Below are 22,998 nucleotides of genomic sequence, written 5' to 3' on the forward strand. Positions count from 1 at the left end.
TTCATTTTAAAAAGAGAAAAAAAAACACTGAACAAACCAAACAGGTCAGTGATCCCAGCAGCCACATTCACAGAGAGGGCTTCCTCCTTCCTACTTCCTATTTCCTAATTCCTATTTCTAACTTCCTGTTAGAGCAAAGACCAGCGGGTAATACAGCTGAGAGGTAAAGTGGCAACAAGTTAAACAACCCTGTTAGTCAGAGCAGGACTGTTACGTTTGTTCTGGCAAAAGTTGCTGTATAGTGTGTGTTAGAGAGCTGCATCATTTACTTAACCCTGTGTCTGTAGTGACATAAATATATTAAAGGTCCCATATTTTACCCTTTTTTTTTACTTTATTTGAAGAGTGGATCTCCATCGGAAGATATATTTGTGGTTTTCAGAATCAAAAACCATCTCAGAGTAGTTTTACATCTCCTCTCTCAGGCTTCTCTCTGGAGCTCTAGTGACAACAGGTCAGTCAGCCAATCAGAAGAGAGGACCTGAGCCTCTGAGACCTGTTTTATAATCAAACACACATGAACGTCTGCCTTTATACAACATGGGACCTTTAAGTTTCTTTTTATATCGCGTGTGGTGAAGTAGCTCTGCACAATAACTGTATAAGTGAGTAGCAAAGACTTTAGAAGTCAAAGTAGCTGTCAAAATAAAATGAAAATATAATATAGGAATGAAGGAAATAAAAAATTGTGTTACATTTTTTTTCCTCTTACCTATGTCATGATCTTCCCCAGATTGTGATGCCCTGTTACTATTTCCTGTTTTATTTTGAAATTACTTTCCTTATATGTCTATTGTAGTTTTACTTCTTGTCCTTGTGTTTTCTGTGTCACCTGTTTTCTCTTCAGAATCACCTGGCTTCCCCTCCCACTGTCTCACCTGCCCTCAGTTTTCTCCCTCTCTGTATATTTAGCTACCATTAGATTTGTTTGCTCGTTTTGAACGACCTTCTCTGTTTTTGACCCTTGGCTGCGTCACCATCCTGTGACCTTTGTGTTTCTTTGTTGAATAAAGCACTGATCTGTACAAGCTCTGTCTTTGAGTCTGTGTTGGCTTCCTTTCTGCCTGTGCTGTTGTCAGTGAAACCTTTTGGCTGACTTTATGATCATATCTCCTCGTGGTCAGGAGCAGACTGAAACAATAATGACTCCACCGAGGCTCCCCCTGTTCACAAGTAGGCTGACCCTATTTGATGATGGAACTGTTCCACTGGGTTCATCTGGGAGGAAATTTATCAAGAATAAAAAATACAAAAATTTGGACTGATGAACAAAAAAATATGTTGAAATATTGATACTGTTTATAACTTGTTGCAGACAGTTGCTGATTCAACATTATCATTCATTTGGAGAGAGTTTGTCTCCACCTGGTGGATGTACGGCTCTAAAGCTGCTGAATGCTCCAATACAGCAGCTGGTCTCTGACATGTGTCTGCTGTGTGGTGCTGAGAGCGATGAGACTAAACCTAGAATGGTGGAACAGAAAAGGAAACACTGAGCTGAATGATGTGCTGCATCTTTTACATACAAGCAGTCATGTGATCCCTTGTTCATATGCAAATTGGTTATCAACAATCGAAGTTGGTGTTCAAACAGGCACATTTTATTAACAGTCAAAAGCTCCAATGTAGAAACAAAACAAACATAATTCATCAGATCAGTCCAAACTTTGTTAAATCCTGATTGGTACACAATAATATGTGACATCACCTTTTTTCAGCAGAGCCTTTAAATTAAAGATCATTTGGATTCCCTCATGGTTTTATCCTTGTGATTTTTTTATCTTGTCTGAATTGAGGGTCTTCAGGTAGATGTTGAAGCCTCTGAGGTAAATTTATGAATTGTGACTCAAACTTGTGAAATCTTTATCTCATAATTGTGAGCCCCAAATCTTACAATTAATAGATTGTTTCTCTTCTCAAAGAGTTCATGGTTTGAAATCTTCCACATTTGTATGATATCAGAGTAAAGAGTAATGAGTTTGTACAGGTTTTTCAGGCCATAAGAACCGACATCATTCTGGTTTCAGATCCAGTGTTGTAACAGGCACTCAGTTGGACCCTACACCAAATGTCCCCTCGTCATTATTGTCTCTGTCTCTTAATGTTGCAGATTAGCCAGAAACTCCTCAATTTCTCCACACATTCGGTTTCTGTTTCTTTCTTTAATCCTGCCAAGGATGCTGATGCTGTTCTCTCGATAGTAAGATTGATGGTGTATCGCTGCTGCCCTCATGTGGTATTCTATCGACTTGTGGATCTCCTTATGAACAAAATGTAAATATTTTGCATAGTAGTTGTGAAGCATCTGAGTCCCTGTAGGATCCAGATCACTTTTTAACAGCTCCTCATATATCTGGTCAGCTGCATGGCTGCGATTTGACCATCCATATATGTTTGCAAGAGATATTTGTTTTCTGAGTGAAGAGTCAGGGTAAAGAGAAATCACTTCTCTGTGGAGACTGATTGCTCTGTCGACCCTGCTGTTCTCCAGGGGACTGCCACTGTCTGAAAAGATTCTCTTTTCGTAGCAGACTGCAGCTCGCCTCTTCAGGTAACGGTTATCTGGATGTCTTTCAAGAGCCTCCTCTGCCAAATCAGTAGCCTCATCCATAGATACATAGTTTCTGTAAACTCTAAGTAATGGTTCGATACCACTGTAGCTGCTAACAGGCTTATTCAAAACCCTTCTGGCCAACTCACGTGCTTCACCTTCAATTCTCTGACCTTTTGCAGCACGTGCCTCAAGGTAAAGAGCAGCAAGGTACAAGTTCTCTGGGTCATGTTCCTTGGCAATTTTCATTTTCTCCAAGATGTCATCACCTAGGTTTTTAAAGGGATTTACTAACGCTAACACATGGCTGGTCTGCCACTCCACCATGTCCGGCTGCATCCTGATGGCTCTCTGGAAGCAATCTGCAGCCAGCAGCTTTTTGTCTGGGCCGAACTTCATCAGAGTCCAGGCTTTTTCAGCGTAGATCTCTGGATGGAGCTCGTCCTGTGATGGAGATGGGTATTCTTTCATCAGCTCGTCAACCTTTGACAAGCAAGCCTGAGTCTCTGCTCGTTCTCCCTGATGGTAGTGCAGCCAAGCCTTGTTCCCATAGTTCACCACCAACCATGGACCCTCATCTGAGACAGTGTTTCTCATCTGGCGAAAGGCCTCTGCAGCCCTGCTGAAGAAACTCCTGGCCTTATCGATGAACCCCAGCTGGTAGTGGATGTACCCCTGCAGGTCGTAAATGTGACCCAGCCAGCTGTTTCCCTCCTCGGTGCCAATGTCCTCCAGGTTGTCCCTGAGATGTAGAAGTCTGTACCTAATGGGCTCCAGATCCCAGGTGAAGTGGCACTGCAGGGCCTCCAGTTGGGCCTCCAGTGTTGTTTCACTCTGAGCAGCACTGATGGAAAATAAAAATGAGGAACATTAAGTACAGTGACATAAAAAGCTCTGTGGTGTGCTATGACTGGCTCATCTAGAGGAAGCAGGGAAGGAGCGAAGGAGTAAAGAAAGGAAAAAATAAGCAAAGAAATGGCAAAGGAAAGGAAGGAGCAGTAACTAGGAGATTAAGGAGTGAATAAGTGGGAAAGAAAAGAACAAGGGAACGAGGGGATAACTCAAGTTAGAGGTCTAAAAGGGAGAAAAGAGAGAAAGGGAAAAGAAGAAAGAAAGAGAAAGAGGAAGAAAGTAAAAAACCTTGAGTGAAGAGTGAAGAAACAAAGAAAGCATCAGAAAAAAATCAGTGATTTAGGATCCATGATATTTAACATATCAATGATGTTACTGATTACAGACATGATGAAGCAGCGACTCACCTCATCGTCCAGCTGGTCTCAGTAGTTTTCTGAATGTAATTCTCTGCTTTCTGCTCTTTATGTGAGCTGCTGCTTTGGGTGCAGCATCATAAAATCATTCATGTTCAACCTTTATGCTGTTGTAAACAGTTTAATGTTGAGCATTAGATTTGGACTTTTGTTTTCCTTTAATAGAAACCTACAGCCACACGTCTGTCACACTAAGAAAAGGAGCAAGACAACCTGGTCTCTCTGGATTTTTCCAAGAAGTCAAGATCAACAAATCCCAAGTGGAGTCCAGGTCCTAAACTTTGATTCTTGACTTTTAAACAAGTTATTACACAGTTGGTTTCGTGAATTTAGAGAAATAATTGATATCTTTATCTTATTTTAAATTGTTGGTGTTACTACCAAATACGTTTTTTTTTAAATAACATTTAAAAGTCAGGTAAACTGTTGTGTCTTGGTGTGTTATTCTAGTTACTGTTGGAGCGGCACAGTGGAGTCTCTGCACGTCTGAATGTGATAATCAAGCCATTGCAAAGCAAAAGTCAAAAGGCTGAAGTCCAAGTTGAGTTGTGACTCATGCTAAACGTTGAAGTCAAAGTTGAACTACAAGCCTTTTTTAATTTTGTCAAATAAAAAGTCATCAGAGTCCAAATCCAGAGTCCAAGTCCCATGACTCAAGTCCACACCTCTGTTTGTACTGTGTCAGAAGATTGGTCAAACTTTATTAATGACATTCTCTGTGTTGTTTGGAGTTGGGTCTGATGTGGTGTGGAGTTACCCAGGACTCCTGGGTGTATTTTAGGTTTCTGACATGACTGGAGATGAAGAGATGTTACTAACATTTTTTAATGTAAGACAAGCAGGCACTTAATAATACTCCTGATGTTAGTCCAAGCCCCGTAATATTAAATATCTGAGTTAAGTTGAGTGAGAATACAGAGTTCTCTCGTCGATAAATACATACATTAACGTGTGTACCGTATAGTAATAAGCAGTAACCTTCTCCCACTAGGGGTCTCTCAATCAAAACAATAACAAAGGACGGCATTGGGTGACATCATGACATAGTGTGGGATCATGGGAGTTGTTGTTTTCACCACCATAACCATAAGCTTCTTCTGGTTTGGATTTCATCAGTGTCAGTCGTTCAGAAGATTTTTACCTGGAGCTGAATTATCTACAGAGGTCTCCTCTGTCTGAAATAAACCGACTAAATTTCCTTCATCTGGTTAAAATAAATTGTTGGAAATGACCAAGGTGTAAAAGGTGCATCTTAAAATGTGTCTTAAAACAGGATAAAAGTCAGTTTTGAGCTTCTGGTGAGCAACAGCAGTACTTTTTAAACCACAACACTGATGCATGATCATAGGGGATATGACATCATCAACAGGCGACCAAATGACATGGAGCATTACCAGGATTAAAATCCCTGTTTCTCTGATTGGTAGAAACATTTGGGATAATGTAAGAACATAACACAAAGAATATATATAACATAGGTGTAGTCATCTGTAGACATTTAAATGTGGAAAACTTACATATTATAACTTTAAGAAACATACAAAAGTAATCATTGAAATGTACTGAAAGTATCAAAAGTGAAATTTTTCATTCTGCAGGAAAAAGGTCATTTGTGAGTGATATATCATTATTATGAATAATAATGTTATTGTAATATTAATTAATTAGTTAATGATGATGCAGCAATGCAAAGGAGAATTTTACTGTTGTTATTGGTCGAGGAGGAGCTGTTTGATAGTTTCGTCCAGTAGCTCCCAACCTTGGGGTGGGGTCCTTCCAAAGGGTCACAAGATAAATCTGAAAGGTTGTGAAACTGTTATTGAAAGAGGAAAGAGGAAAATGCAAAATTCTGCTTCACAAATTTGTGCTCATTTGTATGAATTTCCCTCAGCTGGTCTCTAACATGTGTCTGCTGTGGGGCTGGGCAGAGAGTGTACACATGGGGCTGTAGAGCTTTACTGATGAAAACAACAATATGAGAGCGATGAGACTAAACCATGAATGGTTGAGCAGAAAATGAAAACAATGAGCTGAATGATGCTAGAAATGTCATGTGATCCACTGGTAATATGCAAATTGGTTATAGATGCTTTCATATTTTCTATGACAATAAATAATCATCAAGTCCAAGTTCAGACGACATTTTATTGACAATAATAATCTAATTACAGTAATCAAAAACCTAATGAAAAAAACCAAAAACATATTTAATCAGATTTCTGTCCAAATTTTGCTAAATCCTGATTGGTGCATAATGATATGGGACATCACCATTTTTCAGCAAAGCTCATATTAAATTTTAATTGAGAAAATATGTTATTAGGGGATTTAAATTAGGGCTAATTTGGATTCCCTTATGATTTCATCTTCTTTTTTCCTTATCTTAACTGAGGTTTCTTCAGATAGATGTTAAAAACGTCTGATTTGTGATTTTTGGACTATAGTCTATAGATAGAGATATATAGATTGACTCAAAGTTGTGAAATCTTTATCTCATAATTGGGAGACCCAAATCTTACAATTATTAGATTGTTTCTCTTCTCAAAAATACATTTCAGTTCATACCTTAAAGTCTTCCACATCTGTATGTTATCAGAGTAACGAACCTACATTATTCTGGTTTCAGATCCAGTGTTGTAACAGGCACTCAGTTGGACACTACACTACATGTTCCCTCGTCATTATTGGTTCTTAATGTTGCAGATTAGCCAGAAACTTCCTAATTTGGCCACACATTGGGTGTCTGTTTTTGTCTTTAATCTTCTCCAGTTCACTGATGCTGCTCTCGCGATAGAAAGATTGATGGGGTTTCGCTGCTGCCTTCATGTGGTATTCTATCGACTTGTGGCTGTCCTTATGAATGAAATATAAATACTTTGCATAGCAGTTGTGAAGCATCCCTGCAGGATCCAGTTCACTTTTTAACTGCTCCTCATATATCTGGTCAGCTGCTTCTCTTCGATTTGACCATCCATATATGTTTGCAAGAGATATTTGTTTTCTGAGTGAATTGTCAGGGTAAAGAGAAATCACTTCTCTGAGGAGACTGATTGCTCTGTCGACCCTGCTGTTCTCCAGGGGACTGCCACTTTCTGAAAAGATTCTCTTTTCGTAGCAGACTGCAGCTCGCCTCTTCAGGTAACGGTTATCTGGATGTCTTTTGAGAGCTCTCTCTGCCAAATCAATGGCCTCATCCATAGATAATCTTCTGTACATTCTTAGCAATGGTTCGATACCACTGTAGCTGTTAGCAGGCTTTTTCAGAACCCTTTCTGCCAACTCACGTGCTTCACCTTCAATTCTCTGACCTTTTGCAGCACGTGCCTCAAGGTAAAGAGCAGCAAGGTACAAGTTCTCTGGGTCGTGTTCCTGGGCAATTTTCATTTTCTCCAAGATGTCATCCCCTAGGTATTTGAAGGGATTTACTAACGCTAACACGTGGCTGGTCTGCCACTCCACCATGTCCGGCTGCATCCTGATGGCTCTCTGGAAGCAATCTGCAGCCAGCAGCTTTTTGTCTGGGCCGAACTTCATCAGAGTCCAGGCTTTTTCAGCGTAGATCTCTGGATGGAGCTCGTCCTGCGATGGAGATGGGTATTCTTTCATCAGCTCGTCAACCTTTGACAAGCAAGCCTGAGTCTCTGCTCGTTCTCCCTGATGGTAGTGCAGCCAAGCCTTGTTCCCATAGTTCACCACCAACCACGGACCCTCATCTGAGACAGTGTTTCTCATCTGGCGAAAGGCCTCTGCAGCCCTGCTGAAGAAACTTCTGGCCTTATCGATGAACCCCAGCTGGTAGTGGATGTACCCCTGCAGGTTGTAAATGTGACCCAGCCAGCTGTTTCCCTCCTCGGTGCCGATGTCCTCCAGGTTGTCCCTGAGACGGAGAAGTCTGTACCTAATGGGCTCCAGATCCCAGGTGAAGTGGCACTGCAGGGCCTCCAGTTTGGCCTCCAGTGTTGTTTCACTCTGAGCAGCACTGATGGAAAATAAAAATGAGGAACATTAAGTACAGTGACATAAAAAGCTCTGTGGTGTGCTATGACTGGATCATCTAGAGGAAGCAGGGAAGGAGCGAAGGAGTAAGAAGAACGAAAGACATAGAGGAAGAAAGTGTAAAACAAAGGAAGAAATGGCATAAAGGAAAATAAAACGAGGGAAGAACAGAGCAAAGAAACAAAAATGGCATAAAGGCAAATAAATCAAAGGAAGAACAGAGTGAAGAAACAAAAATGGCATGTAGGACTCTGAGAAAATCAAATCATTGATTTAGGATCCATGATATTCAACATATCAATGATGTTATTGATTACAGACATGACAAAGCAGCGACTCACCTCATCGTCCAGCTGGTCTCAGTAGTTTTCTGAATGTAATTCTCTGCTTTCTGCTCTTTATGTGAGCTGCTGCTTTGGGTGCAGCATCATAAAATCATTAATGTTCAACTTTTATGCTGTTGTAAACAGTTTAATGTTGAGCATTAGATTTGGACTTTTGTTTTCCTTTAATAGAAACCTACAGCCACACGTCTGTCACACTAAGAAAAGGCCAAGGAGCAAGACAACCTGGTCTCTCTGGATTTTTCCAAGAAGTCAAGACCAACAAATCCCAAGTGGAGTCCAGGTCCTAAACTTTGATCATTGGCTTTTAAACAAGCTATTACACAGCTATTTAGAGAAATAATTGATTGATCGTCCCAGGTTTTCCATTGGTGTTTCTTTTGTGTTAATGATTGTAAATAAATTATCTTTTTTTTTTTATACCTCTGCTTTTCTCCTCTCTTTTTCCCTGGGTTTAAATTGTGTGTTACTCCCCACATCCCCTGGCCACATCGGGACGTAACATAATTGGGGGCTCATCCAGGATCTGAAAAAGGAAGGTTGAGAAGGGTGAATTATTGTTATTGTTAAGTTAGAGTCTTTTTTATTTTATCTCCGGTGGCTGTTGCAGTGAGTTTTGATGTTTGGGTGTCTATTCCCTGGCTTTAATTAACGTTAACAGCTTCCTCAGTTAGACAGGTGAGTGTCCAGCTGGGTGGTGTCAGCCTTTCCTTTGGACACCTGTTTATTATTTTTCCTTTTTTATTTTCGAGGTAATCCTGGGCGGGGATCCAGTTCCCTGGCGGGGGTAGGTGTTTAAGGGTTTCGAGCGCTGAAGTTTTCGCCTCAGAAGACATGCAGGTAAAGTTTGGGTTAGGCAGGATCTGGGGAAGTTTGTTTTTCTAAGGCATATTGTGTGTGGCATCTGGCATCAGGATCATTGTGTCCGCCACTGGTAGTTGTGTAGTGTGTACAGTGAGTTGTTGTGGTCGGGCTATGTTGTTAGCCTAGCCTAGTCTCATTTGTTTAACCTGGTGGACCCTTCAGCAGCGTCCATGTGTACAGTAGCCTATTTTTCTTTGCTTCACAATGAGTATGGCGTTTGTTTTGGATGAGTTTGTGGCTAATCCTACTTGGAGCCAGCTTGAAAATTGCAGGAAAGCGGATCTGTTGGTTATTGCCGACTTCTATGGCATTCCTGTTTCGACTTCTCTCCATAAAAGTGACCTGAAAACTGTACTTTTAAATGATTTAACCAGTAAAGGTGTTTTAATTTTGCCATCAGAATGTGAAAATCCTGGTACAGGTTTCGAGGGTAAGGCCGCAGTATTTCCAGGTGAGGGCTCCTCTGATTCCCCAGTGCAGGAAGCAACCGAACCACAGCCTGTTGCGGTTACTCCCAGTGTACCAGAGGCTTGGTCAGGGAAAAAGCCGGTCACGTTGCCACAGTTTGATTCAGACTCTAAGGAGTCATCTCCTGGCTCCAGGTTAGGGGCCTGGGTGAAACTGTGGATTGCTTGTCTGAACATGGAGAAAGAGAGAGAGGAGCATGAGTTCAAGCTCAGGATGGAGTTGGAGTTGAAAAGGATGGAGGCAGAAACTGCGATAAGGACGCGCGAGTTGGAGCTATGGAAGAGCACAGCTGAGGTCGGTTCTCTGGTCTGTCCCAGATTCAGCTCCCACCTTTGACGTGAGTAAACATATTTCTCTGGTACCTATTTTTCGCGAATCTGAGGTGGAATCATATTTTGGTACGTTTTAGCGCATTGCTAATGCTTTACACTGGCCAAAAGATGTGTGGGCAATACTTTTGCGATGTAAGTTATCTGGTAAGGCTCAGGAGGCTTTTTCTTCTCTTTCGGTGGAAGATAGTCTTGTATGCGACAAGGTAAAAAGTGCAATGTTAAGAGTGTATGAGTTAGTGCCCGAAGCTTATAGGCAGTTTTTTTGGAGCCTCAAGAAAACGTCACCCGACCGGCACCCGGTCACTGTGTTGTTTGACACTGGGGGCTCTCAGTCTTTCATCCTTTCCAGCATCCTGCCCTTGAGCATGGAGTCTGCCTGTGATGTAAGCACTGTGGTCAGAGGTATTGGGATGAATTTTGTGCCTGTGCCTCTCAACCGTGTGCATGTGGAGACTGACCTTGTCACTGGTATTTTTCCAGTAGCTGTTCGGCCATGTTTCTCAATTGAAGGCATTGATTTCATAATGGGAAATGACATAGCTGGAGGTAAAGTATACCCCACGCCTGAAGTTGTTAGTGTCCCTATTTCTGAGTTTGCACATGATGATTTAGTACAGTGTCATCCAGAGGTGTTCACAGCTTGTATTCTGACCCAAGCCCAAGCCAGAAAGCAAGCTCAGGATGTTGATTTGTCTGACTCTTTGTTTTCTTCCGTTCTGTCTCTGAAAAGCTGCCCCCTGTAGGTGAGTCAGTAAATCGTGTTCCTATAGCCTCTGAGAGTGTGGCAGAGCCTGGGACTACCCTTGTGTCCCTGCCACTCGTGAGGCACTCATCAGCACCCAGAAAGGTGATCCATCCTTAGTCAAGTGTTTTGCTGCTGCTGAGGGTGCTCATAAGTGTGGTGGAAGGCAGTCATTCCATGTGGATGATGGTGTGCTGATGCGTAGGTGTAGGCGTACCATATAGATGTTCCCACTGATTGTCAGCAGCATGTGTTAGTGTTAGCACACAAGCACTTATGGTCTGGTCATCTGGGGGTCACTAAAACCTCTAACCCTAGTTTTTGTAAAACCTGCAACACCTGCCAGACTGCTGTTGGTTAACCTGTTGAATGTGTCAACCTGTTGATTGTGTTGGTCCATTGCCCCATACAAGGTCTGGTAACCAGTTCCTCTTAACTGTCATGTGTGTTTCCACCTGGTTCCCTGAGGCCATTCCATTGTGGAAAATCAGTGCACAAGAGGTCACTAGGGCCAGAATCAGAGGGCGCACTAGAGCTTTGGCATCAGACTCTAAAATCAATACTGAAAAAAATACTGCTATGATACAGGAAGAGACTGGGATGAGGGAGTACCTTTTGTTCTTTTTGCCATCCGAGATGCTAAGCAGGAGTCTCCAGGGTTTAGCCTGGTTGAGCTGGTGTTTGGTCACAATGTGTGTGACCCTATGAAAGTGCTAAAGGAACAGTTCATGTCTGATTATCCTTCAGAGACTAATGTTTTGGATTTTGTCTCTCAGTGTAGGGAACAGTTACATTATGCCTCTACTCTAGCAAAAGAAGCCCTCTCTTCCTCCCAGAGTGGCATGAAAAAACAGTTTGAAAGAAAAGCACTGGCACTGGAGACCAGGTATTGGTTTTATTACCCATGCCTGGCTCTGCCCTCACTGCCCATTTTTCAGGCCCTTATGAGGTAAAAAGCAAATGTTGTACATACTCCTGAGCAGAGAAGGAAGACACGCTTGTGCCATGTTAACATGTTAAAGCTGTACCATTCCAGAGAGGCTGCTCAGGGGAAGCGGGAAAAACCAGGATTCAATGCAAACTCTGTTCTGTGATGTGCCATCTCGTACCAGTGTGTTATAGCATGACATTGATGTTGGCTCAGCCACACCCATTAAACAGCATGCTTATCGTTGTCTGGCAGAAAAAAGACTGTTCCAGTGTAGTGTGTATATTGATGATGTAGTGGTGTACTCTCACACCTGGGAAGATCATCTTTCTAGTCTGGCAGAAGTATTCATGCGGCTGGCGAAGGCCTCATTGACCTTTAACCTTGCCAAATGTGAGTTTGGTAAAGCTAAGGTCACTTACCTGGGGAAGCAAGTTGGACATGGTCAAGTCTGTCCAGTGGATGCAAAAGTTGCTGCTGTGTTGTCATATCCAGCTCCTACTACCCGGCGTGAGCTTCGTCGTTTTCTGGGCCTGGCGGGGTACTATCTGTGTTTTTGTAAAAACTTCTCAGTGGTGGTGGCTCCACTCACTAAACTGTGTAGTCTGGCCATTCCAATCGTGTGGGATGAAGAATGTCAACATGCCTTTGATGCTGCTAAGTCCCTCCTCTGCAGTGTTCCTGTCTTGGCTGCTCCTAACTTCTCTCTCCCCTTTAAACTAGATGTGGAAGCCAGTGCTTCTGGAGCTGGTGCAGTGCTGTTGCAAGATGACCAAGATGATATAAGCTATTACTATTACTATTCAGTCAAGTTCAAACGACATCAGTTAAATTATTCCACCATTGAGAAGGGGATGCTGGCCATTCTCCTTGCTCTCCAACACTTTGAGGTGTACGTTGGCTCCAGCCCATCCCCGGTGATCGTATATACTGACCATAACCCTCTGGTTTTTCTGTCTCAAATGTACAACTACAACCAGTGGTTAATGCGTTGGGCTCTGCTGGTGCAGGGGTTCAACATCGAGATCCTACACAAAAAGGGGTCAGACGATGCGGTGTCTGATGCGCTGTCCTGAGGGTAAGGGGACCGCGTTACTTTGTCCTTCCTGTAATCTGGTGGTGGGTAGCAACGTGATATGTTTTAGCTATGTATTGTGGGGTGCCACTATGGTGATGATTCATCTGTAGTTTGTTAAGCAAATGGAACGTTTACCCACTTATGGAAGGGGGTGTTACGGCTGTCGCGCCGTGTATAGGTGTGTGTTTTTGTGTGTTTCCCTCCTGTCATCCAAGGTATCCGCCTTCTTTTTTTTCCCTTCCCCCATTCTCATGGTAAGTGAAGACACCAGTGTTTTATCTAGTAATCAGGTAGCTTTGAGTTAAAAGCTGGAGGAGGATCCCAGTTGGTGGCAGTAGGCCATTCGGCAGCGTTGAGTGCTGTGTGTGCTGGTTAGCTATTGTGTACCAGGTTCGGTAGTTTGTGACTTGAGCTTAACCTTGGTCTTGGTTCTCAATTAACATTTTGTTGTATCTCGGCTGTAGACAGATCGGCCTCTTCCTTCCGAAGAAGTCCATTTTCCTTTGGTGTTTCTTTTGTGTTAATGATTGTAAATAAATTATCATTTTTTGTATACCTCCACTTTCCTCCTCTCTTTTTTCCTGGGTTTAAATTGTTGTGTTACTCTCCATATCCCCTGGCCACATCGGGACGTAACATTACTCTAAAATAAGTTTTTAAAAAAAATAACATTTAAAAGTCAGGTAAACTGTTGTGTCTTGGTGTGTTATTCTAGTACTGGTGGAGTGGCACAGTGGAGTCTCTGCACGTCTGAATGTGATAATCAAGCCATTGCAAAGCAAAAGTCAAAAGGCCGAAGTCCAAGTTGAGGTGACTCATGCTACATGTTGAAGTCAAAGTTGAACTACAAGTCTTTTTTAATTTTGTCAAATAAAAAGTCATCAGATTCCAAATCCAGAGTCCAAGTCCCATGACTCGAATCCACACCTCTGTTTGTGCTGTGTCAGAAGGTTGGTCAAACTTTATTAATGACATTCTCAGTGTTGTTTGGAGTTGGGTCTGATGTGTGTGGAGTTACCCAGGACTCCTGGGTGCGCTGGGGTTGAGGACATGAATCTGTTACCAGATGGGTGTAAAAGTCACAGTCCCAGGGGCCAAGTGGTTTGGGGCCCTATGAGCTAGAGCCTTTATTTGTTGTTAATGGTTCTGAACATCAAAGGTGTGGACTCATAAAGCAAGACTCATAGGAGGAAAATGAAAAATGAAGGTATTTTAGGTTTCTGACATGACTGGAGATGAAGAGATCTCACTCCTCTCTCCAAAATAAACAGACCCAGTGATTATAACCGTTAAAAACACTGAAAGCAGTTTCACCTTCAAAGTCAGTGTTTCATGAGTGGATGGGAGCTGCCATTTGCCTGGCTGTTTTCTCCAATAACTTCCAGACGTCCAATTACTGAAATCCTTCATTTGGTTAAAATAAATAGTTGGAAATGACCAAGGTGTAAAAGGTGCATCTTAAAATGTGTTTTTAAACAACAACACTGATACATGTTCATAAGGGATATGACATCATCAGCAGGCGACCAAATGACATGGAGCATTACCAGGATTAAAATCCCTGCTTCTCTGATTGGTAGAAACATTTGGGATGATGTAAGAACATAACACAAAGAATATATATAACATAGGTGTAGTCATTTGTAGACATTTGAATATGGAAAACTTACATATTATAACTTTAAGAAACATACAAAAGTAATCATTGAAATGTACTGAAAGTATCAAAAGTGGGTTTTTTTCTGCAGAAAAAAGGTCATTTGTGATTGATATATCATTATTATGAATAATAATGTTATTGTAATATTAATTAATTAGTTAATGATGATGCAGCAATGCAAAGGAGAATTTTACTGTTGTTATTGGTCGAGGAGGAGCTGTTTGATAGTTTCGTCCAGTGGCTCCCAACCTTGGGGTTGGGTCCTTCAAAGGGTCACAAGATAAATCTGAAAGGTTGTGAAACTGTTATTGAAAGAGGAAAGAGGAAAATGCAAAATTCTGCTTCACAAATTTCAGTTCATTTGTATGAATTTCCCTCAGCTGGTCTCTAACGTGTCTGCTGTGGGGCTGGGCAGAGAGTGTACACATGGGGCTGTAGAGCTTTACTGATGAAAACAACAATATGAGAGCAATGAGACTAAACCATGAATGGTTGAGCAGAAAATGAAAACAATGAGCTGAATGATGCTAGAAATGTCATGTGATCCACTGGTAATATGCAAATTGGTTATAGATGCTTTCATATTTTCTATGACAATAAATAATCATCAAGTCCAAGTTCAGACAATGACATTTTATTGACAATAATAATCTAATTACAGTACTCAAAAACTACTTTATTTAAACTTTATCTCATAATTGGGAGACCCAAATCTTACAATTGTTAGATTGTTTCTCTTCTCAAAAATAAATTTCAGTTCATACTTAAAAGTCTTCCATATCTCTATGTTATCAGAGTAAAGAACCTACATTATTCTGGTTTCAGATCCAGAGTTGTAACAGGCACTCAGATTAGCCAGAAACTCCCTAATTTGGCCACACATTGGGTGTCTGTTTTTGTCTTTAATCTTCTCCAGTTCACTGATGCTGCTCTCTAGAAAGATTGATAGAAAGATTGATGGGGTATCGCTGCTGCCCTCATGTGGTATCCTATCGACTTGTGGATCTCCTTATGAACAAAATATAAATACTTTGCATAGTAGTTGTAAAGCATCTGAGTCCCTGTAGGATCCAGATCACTTTTTAACAGCTCCTCATATATCTGGTCAGCTGCATGGCTGCGATTTGACCATCCATATATGTTTGCAAGAGATATTTGTTTTCTGAGTGAATTGTCAGGGTAAAGAGAAATCACTTCCCTGTGGAGACTGATTGCTCTGTCGACTCTGCTGTTCTCCAGGGGACTGCCACTGTCTGAAAAGATTCTCTTTTCGTAAAGGAGTGCAGCTCGCCTCATCAGGTAACGGTTATCTGGATGTCTTTCAAGAGCTCTCTCTACCAATTTAATAGCCTCATCCATAGATAATCTTCTGTACATTCTTAGCAATGGTTCGATACCACTGTAGCTGCTAACAGGCTTATTCAAAACCCTTCTGGCCAACTCACGTGCTTCACCTTCAGTTCTCTGACCTTTTGCAGCACGTGCCTCAAGGTAAAGAGCAGCAAGGTACAAGTTCTCTGGGTCATGTTCCTTGGCAATTTTCATCAGAGTCCAGGCTTTTTCAGCGTAGATCTCTGGATGGAGCTCGTCCTGCGATGGAGATAGGTATTCTTTCATCAGCTCATCAACCTTTGACAAGCAAGCCTGACTCTCTGCTCGTTCTCCCTGATGGTAGTGCAGCCAAGCCTTGTTCCCATAGTTCACCACCAACCATGGACCCTCATCTGAGACAGTGTTTCTCATCTGGTGAAAGGCCTCTGCAGCCCTGCTGAAGAAACTCTTGGCCTCATCGATGAACCCCAGCTGGTAGTGGATGTACCCCTGCAGGTTGTAAATGTGACCCAGCCAGCTGTTTCCCTCCTCGGTGCCAATGTCCTCCAGGTTGTCCCTGAGACGGAGAAGTCTGTACCTAATGGGCTCCAGATCCCAGGTGAAGTGGCACTGCAGGGCCTCCAGTTGGGCCTCCAGTGTTGTTTCACTCTGAGCAGCACTGATGGAAAATAAAAATGAGGAACATTAAGTACAGTGACATAAAAAGCTCTGTGGTGTGCTATGACTGGCTCATCTAGAGGAAGCAGGGAAGGAGCGAAGGAGTAAAGAAAGGAAAAAAGAAGCCAAGAAATGGCAAAGGAAAGGAAGGAGCAGTAACTAGGAGATTAAGGAGTGAATAAGTGGGAAAGAAAAGAACAAGGGAACGAGGGGATAACTCAAGCAAGAGGTCTAAAAGGGAGAAAAGAGAGAAAGGGAAAAGAAGAAAGACAGACATACAGGAAGAATGTAAAAAACAAAGAAAGAAATGGCATAAAGGAAGAGTGAAGAAACAAAGAAAACATCAGAAAAAAATCAGTGATTTAGGATCCATGATATTTAAGGCAAGGCATCTTTATTTATATAGCACATTTCATACCAAGGCAACTCAATGTGCTTTACATAAAGACAATTTAACATATCAATGATGTTACTGATTACAGACATGATGAAGCAGCGACTCACCTCATCGTCCAGCTGCTCTCAGCAGTTTTCTGAATGTAATTCTCTGTTTTCTGCTCTTTATGTGAGCTGCTGCTTTGGGTGCAGCATCATAAAATCATTAATGTTCAACCTTGATGCTGCTGTAAACAGTTTAATGTTGAGCATTAGATTTGGACTTTTGTTGTTCTTTAATAGAAACCTACAGCCACACGTCTGTCACACTAAGAAAAGGCCAAGGAGCAAGACAACCTGGTCTCTCTGGATTTTTCCAAGAAGTCAAGACCAACAAATCCCAAGTGGAGTCCAGGTCCTGAACTTTGATTCTTCACTTTTAAACAAGTTATTACAAAGTTGGTTTTGTGAATTTAGAGAAATAATTGATATCTTTATCTTATTTTAAATTGTTGGTGTTACTACCAAATAAGCTTTTTAAAAAATAAAGTCAGGCAAACTATTGTGTCTTGGTGTGTTATTCTAGTTACTGGTGGAGTGGCACAGTGGAGTCTCTGCACGTCTGAATGTGATAATCAAGCCATTGCAAAGCAAAAGTCAAAAGGCCAAAGTCCAAGTTGAGGTGTGACTCATGCTACATGTTGAAGTCATGTTACTAACACTTTTCAATATAAGACAAGCAGGTACTTCCTAATACTCCTGAGTTAGTCCAAGCCCCGTAATATTAAATATCTGAGTTAAGTTGAGTGAGAACACAGAGTTCTCTCATTGATAAATACATACATAAACGTGTGTACCTTATAGTAATAAGCAGTAACCACCTGGGCCCCTGGGACTGTGCCTGGTGCACTCATTTGTTAATTCATCCATACCCTCAACCCCAGCAAGCACAGAAATTCAGGATAACTTCACTCAGCATTCAGAATCTTAAATAAAAGCACAGTATGTAACTTATGCCACTAGGGCTCTATCAATCAAAACAAGAACAAAGGACGGCATTGGGTGACATCATGACATAGTGTGGGATCATGGGAGTTGTTGTCTTCACCACCATTTCCATAAGCTTCTTCTGGTTTGGATTTCTTCAGGGTCAGTCGTTCAGAAGATTTTTACCTGGAGCTGAATTATCTACAGAGGTCTCCTCTGTCTGAAATAAACTGTTTTTTCAGTTTAAATATAATTTTGATTGAATTCTGTAATTTCTTTTGAATAAATTCTTTATTTTCATTTTTCACTTTCATATATATTTTGATATTTGAGGTCTTGTTTTTTTCAGTTTCAGATTAAATTTTTTCGGATTCAGATCTTTTTTCTTTTTTTTATTTTCTTTTTTCACTTCTATCTTTTTTCACCTTCAGATCTTTTTTGAGCTTTCAGATCACACTTTTTCAGTTGCAGACATTTGGTCCTGATGTGGCGTGGGGGGCGTGGCGTCACGAATGACAGTATAACAGACAAAACCATGAAGGCTGAGGAGGATCTTCCTCGATTACGTTGCCTTCAGGAAACAATGGCTATGTGGGAAGTATTGCCCAAGGCTTTCTATCCACATATTCATGTGGTTGGCAGTGAAGAAACTGACAAAGCTCTGTTTCGCGAGCTGTTTTACACCACACTTGGCACCAATCACAGTATAAGAGCAATAAACTGCCAGATTGTGCAGGTCAACAGCCACGCTTTATGAATTTCCCACTTCCACTTGCCACCGTGGACACAGTGTAGTATCCGCTGGTGATGGCGTTGGGGTTCCAGTTGAACTCCTGTTCTTGTTATCTGGTGATATTAGTTCACACATTTACCTTCCTGTGCTCACAGATCACAGATTTGTCATTTTTATAATCGTAGATCTGTGTGTCTGTTCAGTGAGGGGATATATTGAAGACCTCGCCGAAATAAAAGTAATCTCCAGTCGATGTAAAATGAATATCTATGTCAATATCAGTCTACAAATAATAAAATGAAACTTGTTGGCCAAAAATAAATATACAAATAAATACCCATAATCCTTTAAAATGGTGTTAACTGAAGAGTGATTTGTATTCTTGAATAAAGCTTTAGTGGTGCACACTGCCGCCTGCTGCACTGAGGGGAGCTGAGGGACGACATGAATTTCACTCATAATGATTCTAAGTTAAAATTAATATTGATTTACAGTTTTTTTTCTACTTATCATAATAATTAAGGGGAATAGAGGAATGCAGCTTCAACATTAGCCTCAAAGAAAATCATGACACTGTTACAGCACTGAAGACATTTAGAAATATAGAAAATGATGAGAACATTTCATGCATGATAATAATGATTAACTTTATACACTGGAATTAATGCTTCAAGGAAAACTATGTCAACTTCATACAAAAGAATTACTACATTAAGAAAATTCATCTCAGATTTTAATTATTCAACTAATGGACGTAACTCATTTAATCCACAGACTGTGAACATGTTACCCATCATACGACTGAAGAACACCTCAAGATGTTACTGAAAAATCTCATTCACAAGAATAAGATGGACAAATGGACAACATTGCTGAATGGAAGCTAGAGAGCAAAAGCTGATTCTAACAAAAAGTTTCCAGTTTAGACACACTGCTGTAACTATGAGCTGGGACTTGATTTGTTGTAAAATGATGAATTTTGATGCAGTGACTTCAGAATATTCAGTAAGTTTACAATAATTAATAATTAACATCCTGCAAACCATGAACTCTCACTGACGGGAACATAGGAGCAAAAAGTCCTTAGCTTCTTTTAAATCCCTTCTTAAATCTTCTCTTTGTGTGAAAACATTTAGAAATGTCTGAGATATTTGTCTTTTATTTTGAAAAGAACTTTGTTTATACTTTATTATAGCATTATTATAGCATTTTTTCTTGACACAGTTCATAATTACTAAGTTTATTATTATTTTAACTATTACTGCATGTGTTCATGTCTGAATGGGAAGCACTGTGTAAGAAAGAACCATTTTCTTTAGAGCCTCATTTATGTCCCAGACTCCTCCATGATGCATGGCAGAGCTGCAGGATCTCAGGTGAGATTTGAAAACAGTCAATTCAAACAGAGGAGCTCACCACCTACATGGTTTTATACATTTATTGTCTTGTAACATTTTCTTTAAAATGTATCACACCAAGATTTCTGTTCATTTCAAAACAATGTAAAATATCAGTTTAAAATCAGAGAAAATCATGATACACGTCCAGTTTCAGGCAAGTTTAATCAGCAGACACATTGTTCATGTGCACATGTGCAAATGAATGAGAATAAAGAGGAAGAGAACAAGAAATGGCCAACACCAAAGATAAAACCAAACCTACACCTTTGATATTAGTACAATTTACAACAAAACTTAACTGTTACATAATGTTGAAGCACTGAATCCACTGATCCCCAGTGAGTATATACCAAGTAAATATCTGTAAAAATGTAGTTGTCTGTGTTCATGTATGTATTTATTGCATCTGTGTCTTCTTATTCCACCTCAGCTTCACTCAGACTTCATCAGCTTTTCACTAAATTTGGATTTTCTAGCCCCTGTAACTTCCAAATAGTGATAACAATGAGCAGTAAACCCAGCTCCAGGCTTCAAAAGCTTCTTTTAGGAGTCCTGGTGGCTTCAATGGTGCTTTGTCCATTTCTTTCTATGTTCTAATAGAAGGTAAAGACAAGGAGCCCAAGCAGCAGATGAATTATGCCACTGCTGGCAGTTATTGTTGTGACAGAATTACAGAAGCTGGTCTCACAGCAGCTTACTTCAGTGGTGATGTTGCCCATGCTTTGCATTGTCAGTGGGTTTGCCAGGTCGGCAAAAGCTGCACAAAAGCTCCTAGATGCACAGCCAGAGGCAGAATCACTGTGGGTCTCATACGTATCTATAGATAAAGAATCACTGTGTTATTGAACAAATAACATTATTGTCAGTTAATTAATTCCAGGGAAAGTTCTTCAGATCCTCTGAGGCTCCACCTCATCACAAATCCCAATTTAACCCCTGGTTCCTCAAGTCTGTGCTCCTGTGCACTGAGCAAATTGAGACAATGAAGGTAAATGTAAATAGCACAAGTAGCTAACTATCTAGCTTGTTAACACACTTTACTTTCTTACCTTCTGAGTTTCTGTTAGCTAGTTCCTACCTTTTGCTTTAAGTTACAGTTTAGCTCACTAATTTAAACTAGTTTCTACCTATTGATTTAAATCACTAGCTGGCTGATAGCGTGCCTTTTCTTTTCCAATGTTATCCTGTTATTTCATTACTAATGTAAAATCTCTAATATGATCACACTTCAACACACTTAACACTGGTGCTCAGTCATGAGCAGTGAGACAACAGAGGATTAGTTGACATTGATACACTGACATCAATGAAGAGTTCATTATTTCATTTTAGTTTTTTAGTCAATAGTCTTTTGTAGCTGTAGTGGTTTAGTTAGTATTTAGTTAATTAGTATTTTACCTTTATTGATATTAGCTTTGTATAATGTATATGATAATAACTCTGCCTGCTCAGCACCTCAGCTAAAGGCAGTGCATCATGACACAGACCTAAAAATCCTCTCAACCTCTCAAAAGAGTTTTACTTGGTTCAGTAATTGAACAGTATAATTTTGAGGAACCGGAACTTTACTTGAGTATTTCTATTTTATGATACTTTATACTTCCACTCCACCACATTTCAGAGGGAATTTAATTTGTTTATCTGGAACCTACTTTTTATTTGATCTCTATTAAGGACTATTAGTGTTTTGTTTGGCTTCTCAAACAATCTTTTCAGCTTTTTGTCTTTTTAACACAGTTCTTCTACCACTCGTTGGATTACTTTTCACACTTACTGAGTTACTGAAAAGTAGCTAGTACACTGGATTATTTTTGCTGACCTGTTATTACTACAGCTCCAGAGAGAAACTTGAGAGAGGAGATGTAAAGCTACACTGAGATGGTTTTGTGAAATGAAAACGACAAAAATATCATGTTATGGATCAACAATTCAAATGAAAACATGGAACATGAAAACTCACGAGTGACTTGAAGGCAGCGGTCCTCCACTCCCCTACACTGTAATGGAGTGGTGCATTCAGTGTCGACGAGTGAGTCACAGGAGAAACACTGTAGGCTGTTATCTGACTGAGGGCCCGGGACTGAAAGTGTCACAAGATGAAAACAGAAGATGTCAGAAGATTCCAATATTCTTCTCTTATATATATCATTCTGTATTTAATAAGACTGTCGTCCATCTGTACTTACAAGGTAGAGTTTCTGAGTTGCAGTTATCTGTGTTGCAGCAGTAAGCAGATGTAACTTCATGTGAAACACCCAGGTTCATTGAAAATGTATGCCTGCCTGTGGTTGGACAGTGGGAGGACTCTCCACAGGACTTGCTGATTAGCTGCAGTGTCTTTACAGATGAAAAAGCTACAGAGACAAAGAACAGTTTGTTAATATTGACATTGATAATATTGATTGATATATAACTTTAAAGTACATGTATTTCATTAATAAGTAATAGACGACATGAAGAAAAGACCTTCAAGGGAAGAGGTAACACACATCGTCGTCTCTGAGGAGCATGTGCGTGATACTGTGCTTGAGCAGTTGTAATCTGTGCAAGTTTGACACACGAGTGCTTCAGCTGCAATGGAGACAAAAATAGTGAAGTGATGATCACAGAACAAATGTCAGATCAAATATGAGATGTTTTTAGGGTTGATGGTTTATAAAGGTGCAAAAATCTCCTAATTGTTGTTCCACATAATAGATGTAATGGCTAAAATGATTTAAACTGTCTGATATACACTGTTAGACTCTAATTATTTAGGTTTCCTCTCTGTTTAGACTATTTCCTGTACTGCTGTACTGTAGCATGTGAACTTTCTCTCTGGGGATCAATAAAGTCTTAGTTCTGATTATTAAAACTATAATGATCTGCTATTATTTAGTTTATATTTCTCTATAAAATGGTTCTGGTGAGATTAAGAACTTCTTCAATGTTTTAAATTAGGTGGTGTATCACCTGCAGAAACTCTCATGTAAGAATCAGTGATGTTACCTGTGCTGCAGAGCGCCCAGATGAGAGTGAGAGAGAGGATCAGCTTCATCATGATGAACAGGTGAGTTCTGCAGATCAGGTTCCCTTGATGGTGACACTGCACCTATTAGCCCTGCTACACTTTATATACTCTACTGATGCTGAGTAAATTTACCACAGATAAAAACCTCAGGGATTGGCTGCATTCCCAGATTTACAGCAGGATAATTCAGATTGTCGGCCCCTCTTGTTTGGTGGAAAAACAAGTTAACACAGCTTCCCACATCCATTTGTGCAGAACCAGAACCATAAATAC

At 40.5% G+C, this 22,998-nt stretch overlaps 2 protein-coding genes, 1 long non-coding RNA gene and 1 pseudogene across 3 annotated transcripts in view; all 4 read right to left on the minus strand.

The window, feature by feature from the left end:
• Nucleotides 1–22,998, minus strand: part of LOC139626315 (uncharacterized) — a 53,292-nt gene that overhangs the window by 4,097 nt on the left and 26,197 nt on the right. The gene's annotated exons all lie outside the window — the stretch shown is intronic.
• LOC139626313 (interferon-induced protein with tetratricopeptide repeats 2-like) lies at nucleotides 748–3,840 on the minus strand. Its single transcript, XM_071486613.1, has 2 exons — nucleotides 3,811–3,840; nucleotides 748–3,395 (listed from the first exon to the last, which is right to left on the minus strand). Exons 1-2 carry the CDS (start codon nucleotides 3,813–3,815, stop codon nucleotides 2,099–2,101), a joined length of 1,302 nt encoding a protein of 433 aa, XP_071342714.1. The 5' UTR covers nucleotides 3,816–3,840; the 3' UTR covers nucleotides 748–2,098.
• LOC139626314 (interferon-induced protein with tetratricopeptide repeats 2-like) lies at nucleotides 5,930–8,471 on the minus strand. Its single transcript, XM_071486614.1, has 2 exons — nucleotides 8,157–8,471; nucleotides 5,930–7,798 (listed from the first exon to the last, which is right to left on the minus strand). The coding sequence occupies exons 1-2, from the start codon at nucleotides 8,159–8,161 to the stop codon at nucleotides 6,511–6,513; spliced, it is 1,293 nt and encodes a 430-aa protein (XP_071342715.1). The 5' UTR covers nucleotides 8,162–8,471; the 3' UTR covers nucleotides 5,930–6,510.
• Nucleotides 9,810–16,244, minus strand: LOC139626378 (interferon-induced protein with tetratricopeptide repeats 2-like; annotated as a pseudogene).

The sequence above is a fragment of the Trachinotus anak genome, unplaced genomic scaffold, assembly GCF_046630095.1.
Source record: "Trachinotus anak isolate AG129_WGS33_773 ecotype Australia unplaced genomic scaffold, CSIRO_AGI_Tana_v1 ptg000010l, whole genome shotgun sequence".
Taxonomy (NCBI): Eukaryota; Metazoa; Chordata; class Actinopteri; order Carangiformes; family Carangidae; genus Trachinotus; species Trachinotus anak.